General features: G+C 39.0%; 1 protein-coding gene across 2 annotated transcripts; it reads right to left on the bottom strand.

Annotated features, from left to right (window-relative positions):
• Positions 1 to 377: 377 nt before the first annotated feature.
• On the bottom strand, positions 378 to 5,199 carry dcp1a (decapping mRNA 1A). Of its 2 annotated transcripts, none has more exons than XM_056772526.1 (10): positions 4,731 to 5,199; positions 3,616 to 3,656; positions 3,409 to 3,536; positions 3,144 to 3,210; positions 2,868 to 3,051; positions 2,399 to 2,470; positions 1,897 to 2,289; positions 1,771 to 1,812; positions 1,454 to 1,654; positions 378 to 1,378 (listed from the first exon to the last, which is right to left on the bottom strand). In XM_056772526.1, exons 1-10 carry the CDS (start codon positions 4,863 to 4,865, stop codon positions 1,298 to 1,300), a joined length of 1,344 nt encoding a protein of 447 aa, XP_056628504.1. In that variant the 5' UTR covers positions 4,866 to 5,199; the 3' UTR covers positions 378 to 1,297. The 2 variants fall into 2 exon arrangements, with proteins under 2 accessions (XP_056628504.1, XP_056628506.1); XM_056772528.1 differs by having other exon boundaries at positions 2,913 to 3,051; positions 4,731 to 5,196.
• Between the last annotated feature and the right edge of the window lie 3,045 nt (positions 5,200 to 8,244).

Here is an 8,244-nt window from a genome sequence, read left to right as displayed (position 1 = left end):
ATTCTGTGGCCAAACTAGTCCGGCTTTAGAAAAATGACTTCTTACCTCCAGATCCTAATTTATTATTAAAGATGTGATATAGTTGTGTTTGGACAGTGTAACATATTAATAACTGATTGCATATACCAATGTATAAATGTATAGGACATTGTAATGTAAGTCGCTTTGGATAAAAGCGTCTGCCAAATACATAAATGTAAATATAATAATGTGCAGTCACATGGAATCAAACACACAACCTTGGTATTGTTAACCCCATGCTCTTACCACTGAGCTATAGGAAAGCTGAAACATCATGTGTTCTTATTGCATAAAATATAGCTTAAAAAGAAAATAAAGCTGCAAACAGCAATCATGTGCAATCACTACAAGTCATATCTCTGTTCAAAATGAAGCTTTTGTTTTTATTTTACACCTATTTACAAATAAATTTGCACTCACTACGTGCAAAAACTATGACAAGGATTGAATTGGCAGAAATTATAGCGCCTCCTGGTGTCTGACAGATGTGTGTGTGTGTCTGAGTAACAGGGTGCTGTTAGGACCATCCTACCAGGTCTGACAGCAAAACACTTTTGAGGACAGAAAAATAAAAATAATAATGAGCAAACACAATAGGAATCCAACACTTGCAAAGACTTGACAGTGAAGCAGCAATGAAAATAAGGCAGCATTGAAACCCTGCTGATGATGAGCCGTATATTCTTCAAATTGATACAAAAAATGAGTTAAATTCATTTTGCAAGTTTTTTCTTTTTTTGTGCACATACATTAAGTACGTTAGCCTTGTGTATTTGAAGCATAGAAAAAACTATTTTATCTCCGGTTGTAGCATTGAACTAAAGTGTCTGACAAACCAAACTGTTGCACAAGATATATGAAATGACTTTTTTACACCGTTGACTAGAATTCTGTTAGAATGCATAATGAGCTCCTACAGTAGCTTATATGGTAATCACTATCTCTTTAAATAAAGCACTTCATTTTGCTCACAATAAGCATTACTGTACACACCAGTGCTATTAAAGAGTAAATAACAGTTCTTCACCAATTCATCTTGTCAAAAAAGAAAACAAACAATCTAAAAAAATAACACTATAAATGTTTAGACCTGGATTAATATCTATGACATATATGATCATATCCCAAAGTCCATGAATACAATGGTTTTGTAATGCACAAAATATTGGTTCTTGAGATGAAATGAAGCTCATGAAGAAGCTGATGTTCATAGAGAGCACAAAGGGTCAAGCATCAGAGACGAAAGTTCACAGGCGGCTCGAGTGGGAGGTTGGGGCTATAACTTGCCGTTGTTGACACCTTTAGTCAGGGTTTGGACCAAAGCCTCGTGGATTGCAGCGAGGAAACGAGCGTCGTTCTGAAAATGAAGAGAGGTTAAATCAGGTAAACACAACGTGACGCCGTCTCCACACTGCTGCTTTGTGCGCTGTACCTTGATCAGATGTACGAGCGTCTCCTGCAGCTGAGTGCGACTGCACAGTACTGAGGGGAAATCTGCTAGAGTTAAGGAGGTGGTGGGCGACGGGGGGGACGGAGGGATTCTGGGTGGATCTGTTGTCTTGCCATGCTGGAACATACTAGGGGACAGCAGCAGCGAACACTCCTCCCCCTGGACGCCTGGCACCGCCTTCATCTGATCGCAACAAAAACACATTTTAAAATTCACTTCTGTCCCCAAGTGCAAACGGATTCTGACAGAATACTCGAGGTCATGGTGCTGTGAGGACACACTGGGGGTGTGATACTTACAGGAGTGGCTTTCACCAGAGTTTGGGTGTTCAGCTCTTTACTCTGTTTCAGAAGAGAAGAATGAATCAAATGACATGAGACGATACTCATTTAATATCCAGAGAGACCGACAGAAAGAAGTCTCACCTGCGCAGCAGCTGTGCTCTTTCCTGTGAAGGACGGTGGAAGTTTGCAGCCCAAGTCTATGAAAGACTGAGGGGTGACTAATGAGCTGGGCATCTCGTCCCGATCCGTGAGCGGATTCACCAGCGCAGGAGGGAGCGGACGCATGACCGGACCACAGGATCCCTCCGCGTTCAATGCGGGTGCTTTGGGGGTGATGGGGTGTTGGGGGTCCCTGATGCTCGCCCCCTGGAGCAGAGAGACTAGCGCAGTGCCTCCCGGGTCAGCAGAGAGGCGAGGGGTGAACGTCAGAGCGTGTGTGCTTTCTGACGGGGTGGGATTAGAGAGGGTTTCTTTGGGTAAAGAACTTCCAAAAAGTTCCTCTACTGTGATCTGCTTCACTACGGAGTGACCACACTGTGGAGACACAGAGGAAAGAGGCTTGTTTAGGAGACACCTGGTTACTTAGGGGGTAAGGTAGGTTATATTATGAAATGAGACATGATAGAGATGTGATGAGGTCTACCATCTCCTGACGGTCTGTGACGTCCTCTCTCTTGTCCTGACTCTGAGCATCATCTCTTTCCATCCACTGACTCTAAATACACACACACAGACACACACAATCACGAAAAGCAGTACACAGCCCACATGTAGATGCAAAGCAAACCAGCCACTGAAACCACATTAAAGGGGGGGATCTCACGCCGTTTCAGGCATTCTGATTTCTTTACACTGTTTAATGTGCTGCCTTCTCATGTTTTCATGGTCAACTTGTTAACAAACGAGATAAATATTTTCTTTTTGTGTGGAAGACGAGATTGATTCGTGCTCTCGGCAATAGTGCCGCCTGATTTGCATCGCATGCCGCGAGTTTGCGTCTCTGCATTGACTTTGTATATAATTTACTCACGCAAATCGCTTATTTCAACTTTAGTGTGAACCCCCCATTACTATTATAACAATATGCTCAATACTTATGTCTTCATAGTTACAATGCAAGGATGATTTATTGACGATGCGTGTCTTTGATGCGATACCCTCTGATATTCTTCTTTGGCTTTGCTCAGCAGCTCCAGTATATCTGTAGGTCTGCTCTGTACACAACCGTTCGTCCTGTTGTCCGGAGACACCTGCTGCTGCTGCTGCTGCGCTCGCAGCGCTTCCTTCTTCACGATCCTGCACACACCCAATGAAAACTTGAACACCCATTCACACGTTAGACAGACACACTCGGTGCTTTCATCTGTGTGTTGAGCTGTGTTACTCACTGCAGCATGAGCTGGGCGATGCGCTGACAGTCAGTCTTATCATAAAACCAGATACTGTAAATACCCACTGACAGAGAGAAAGACACCACTATGAAAAACTGCTCAGGATGTAATGCAACCAAGTAAAAGTGCGATTTGGGCATGTTTATTTTTGCCGTGTTCGGGAACATCTTTGAGACGTTTTCTAACCATTTCCTCTCGCCGAATAGAAGTATTTCAATGGCTTGCTAGCCACACATTCTTTACAGTCGCCACATTCACTTACAGTTTCCATTGCGGTACAGCAGAAACGGGTCCTGGAGCTGAAATTCCAGGTCTTTATTGATCGGCTCCACTAAATTTTCAGTACTTAACCGATTCATGATTGTAAAGCCATGATGGGGGGATGCCGACCTGCCGAGAGAAACAAATCCATCATCATCATGAAGATCTACAGTCAAATATCCCATGATCCCAACAGGGTGACTCTTACCTGGCATAAACAAACAGGGTGCCTTCAATCTCGGTCTTCTCCTGTTGACACACAGAGAAATATTCAGAGAAACTCTTCTGGTGAACTGACAGCAGCCAGTCGCCATCCCACGATATCATACGTGACACTTCTGATACACATTAAGAATTTAGTAATGCATTTCCATCATAGTTTATTTGATCAAATATCCCCCTTTATTTACCCTTTGGAAATGTTGTTTACATCTAAAAACAACGTTGATGCTGCCTGTCTCTTACAGCTTAAACCAGGCCGATGTGCATATAATACAGCATTATGTATCTTTAACGATTACAATTAATAAGACTTACTTTTGATACTTGATCTCTTTAGTATTGTTATTATTTATGGCTTGTAGGTTATATGAGATTTTTCTTGGGTTGAACTTACTATTAAAAAAATGTCTGACTGAGTAAATAAAGTACCAGATGCTGACAGGACTCATAAACAGTATTTTTTCAGAACGTCACTCATATTCTCTCCGGGCATGTGACGTCAACTTATACTCTCACACGTGACGTCACAATAAAACTTTCCGTATAGCATAAGTGTTTGTTTTTACTCTTTTCTGTTCATCTTAAAACACTATTTTACAGTCACACACATGTATTGTTATCATTAGCATACCTAAGTTATGTAAGTGTGTAATGATGTTTGACACTGAATAAAAAGATTGTTTGTGTTTACAAAAACATTTAAGTGTAATAGACGCATGACTGTCATGTTCTGAAAGAAAAACTCTGTCTGCTGCCGTGTGGACACCGATAGTTTCACATATTATGGGATATCGGATTGTTTTGATTGTAATGTTACGTTACTTTCATGTAGTTTTATGATAAGAAGCAGACTCTGCTTTGCCTCGTTTAACCCGGAGATAAATGCGCATATGTGCTTTATTTAGCGAGTCAAAGACTGCTAATACACAACATGATTAATACGCTTTCTTTTTGAATTATTACGTATTTATTTGTTTGTGTGTAATTGATGTATGATGTAAGAATCGATAGAAGACACTTTTGAGCTGGTGGCGTTGCTAGTAGCAACTGGAGGCTAACTGACGCATGTGTAAAATATTGAGAAAAATGCTCCAATCTCACCCATTCATTAGCTTTAGAGTTGAAGGTGTAAAGCGCGACCTGTCCGGTAACATCCAGCAGTTTCATTATATAGGGATCATACTGCTGCAGAGCTGCGAGACTCATCATCTGACCCGCTTTATTCACACACTCCATCTTTACACGGAACACATTAGAGGACGGACACTTCCGGTTACTGACTCTTGTATGTGCGCGCTACAGCCCCTCCCTCACCCCTCATGTACTCAAGTACCCAGTGTGATGAACAAAAGTGCTATAACTTTGACTGGACGTTGTACTCTTACATTTAGGAACCGTCTCCAAAGTTACAAACATTAATATATCAGGTTAACAGGTTTCTGAACTTCAATAGCTTTTAAAGAGAATGAAAAGTGTCGGCTATAATGCAAACCCTTTAGATTTCTGATATTTATTGCAATAAAACATCAAATCATATGTAAATATCGCTACGATCAATTGTACGGGCTCGTACAAAAAAAACAATTACTTAAAGTCCCCGCGAACCGGAAGTTGCGATTGTTTTATCTTCCGTATCCTGACGCATTTAGAGCGAAAGGTAATTTCAAATGAGAAAATGTGTGGGCGTGGCTTGCGTTCTTCACAGCCAATTGATTGGATGTATAAAAATAGCTGTTGCACTTTGAAATGAAAATGGCAGCAGACTGACAGTTGAAGGGGAGGAGTTAACGGATGCTCCGCCCATGCAACTTAATTAACGTCATTTGAGAGGAAAAGTCCTTTCAGGGCAGAAGTGCATTTCAGATTTCTCTGAAGATTATGAGGGTACATGATTTCTTAAAAGAAATTGACCCACATTGATCAGCTATGTATAATACAAAATGTCATTTTTAATTTCAGTGGGTCTTCTAAGCTCAATAGTGTTTAGATTGATTGTACCTGGACTGTGAGACTCTACATGATCCTCAGGTGTTTTCTTAGTCTTTGGATTTATTTGGTTGAAGCACTGCTTCTGCTGGATCAAAATTGAGAATTCTCTTTAGAGAATCTGTTCACATCCCCAGGTAACATGTCGCTCCATAAACTGTGTGCGGCGTACTCTCTTACAGAATACTCATCAGTTTGCTTTTAAATCCTTGACAAACAGCCTTCATTGTGTGGGACGAACAGAGATGGAGATTCGATGCATCTGCACGTTTGGCTGACAATTTGATTTGCTCTGTTTAAATAGGATGAGACACTTTCTTTATTGAAGGCCGGGAAGAGTCAGTTTCAGTCTGGCGGACCCTCTGTGGCATTTTCTGAGCTCATTGACACTTACTGTTTGACGGGTAAGGGCGCGTGAAGACACTCTCTGTAGCGTGATGTTTTTACACGAGTAATAAAGAGCGTGGAACACAATTGTTGGCGTCTGGTGTTAACACAGCATTAGGCATAGTGTTTTTACCCACACAAAATGTTTTAAGCCAGTTATTTATATTTTGCTGTAGTGTGTACCTTTTGCCATTACTTGTAATAATCCAGTGATTCATCAGAGCTTGGGCTTTATATAATGTTATATTTTATGTTTGAACCCATACAGTAGTGAAACACAATTTTGCTGCAGTTACAGCAAATCAGGGATGCGAGTGGATATTATTATAATGTATACACACTGTGGATGCCTCAAGAGCTGCTGTTTCTATAGGGCCGTAGCACACAGCTCATCCGCCATATTGGAACAGTCAAAACCGGTCAATAAACACTGGAGAGCAAGTTGACTGCCTCTGCAACCCCCATTGTATTTCTTCGCTTGATTGAATATCAAATGGTATGTGCTTTTGTGTAGACCCAAACATCAAAATTTGTTAAACTAACACAAAAAAAGACAACGAAATTTGTTAACACAACATTAAAAGCTATAGTTGAACGCTGCATCTATGTACACATGGTCGAAGTTTCGTTCCTGCTCGGTTGGTAACATTGAAAACACAGATAATTAAATCTACAATATGCCAACTACAAGTATAACAATGCAACTATCCATGACAAACTAGGGACGCACGATAAATTGGTATCGGCTGATGAATGGTCAATTTTAATGTTATAATAAAATTAGGCCAATATATAGGTGATAAATTATAAGTGAAGAGTTTGGTTCCAACATGATATAACGAAATTAGTCAAAAATCATGTTTTTTTATCGTGCAGCTGTTTTGTTTTGATTTAAGCCAACTAAAATACTGCTAACTAACACTATAAAAACATGATTACATAATAAAAAACATGCTAAAAAAAACGGAGTTCTAATTTTGGAAGTAAATGTCAAATAATGTCCTGTGTTTAAACCACTTTAGCTGCTTCTGTCAGCAAGACTCACTTACTCTTATTAGCAAAACTCTGTTGATGTAGGTCCAGTATGCAGATATTTCTGAATGTGTAAATTATAGAAACAAAAGCATATTGTTTGAATCAGACAGATATCTGAATGCTTTCTATCTGGAGACCTGTTAGACTTCTGGCTTTTAAGAAATCTTTTCTGGGTTGCTCTGAAAGAACATCTATCATTTGTTTATTAAACAAAAATTATACCTGAAAAGTTTAAAAGTGATAGAATCTTTAACTAGAGTAAAGTAGGCTTGGTATATGATTTTTAAGGCAGTTGTCCACCTTTTGTTTCGTTTGTTTTATTTTATAATAATATTAAGATACTGTATATCCACCAAAACATTGGTTATCAGTTTCAAATACTACATAATTAACAGTTATCGTTATCGTAAAAATGTACATATCGGTGCATCACTATAATAAACGTTATTTTTGAGTGAGGGTAAATCACAACAGAAACAAAACTAAATACAGATTTAAAAAGTTATAGCTGTAGTTTATTCTACATTGCGTAATTATGTACAGAACAAAACTAAGATCCAATCATTTATATATCAAATAGTTGTGAAATTACTGTAAAATGTTGAGTCCCAGTAATTTACTGTAGATTTAAATTACAATGTTGTTTTAAACAAACTGACCTAATTCTTATATTTTCTTCCACAAAACAAGACTAGAACATCTACTTTCTTGTTATGTCAATGTAGCTATCGTAATTTAAGAAGTTTTACTAGAAAACAAGACAAAAATGATTAGGAAGAATGTCATTTCTTTTCAGAGTTATTGTACAAATGGCGGTGATGAGACCAGTCACTTCTTGCTCAGTTTGAATCTCAAAAGTCAAGGTGTTTTAATTTTGATTAAAGTAAAGTTTTTAACTCAAACTGAAAACACTACTAATAGGTAATTAGTATTAAATCTACAGTAGATTACTTGCAAACCTGCTGCAAAACTACAGCAAAGTTTTACATTGTATGTGACAGACACGTGTCAAATTGTATCTTTCAATCAAATGCCGATTTAAAATTATGATCGTATTTAAAATTTGATGAACAGTGTTTATGTGAATGAATGAGTTAATGTTGTGTTTTGCTTCAGCAGCACAGCAGGTTTGAGTCAGAGGATTATTATAGAGGATTAGACAGGTAATCCTGCAGCTCTCTCTCTCTCTCTCTCTCTCTCTCTCTCT

Source organism: Triplophysa dalaica, chromosome 18, assembly GCF_015846415.1.
Source record: "Triplophysa dalaica isolate WHDGS20190420 chromosome 18, ASM1584641v1, whole genome shotgun sequence".
Classification (NCBI taxonomy): domain Eukaryota; kingdom Metazoa; phylum Chordata; class Actinopteri; order Cypriniformes; family Nemacheilidae; genus Triplophysa; species Triplophysa dalaica.
This window is presented reverse-complemented; position numbering and strand designations above follow the sequence as displayed.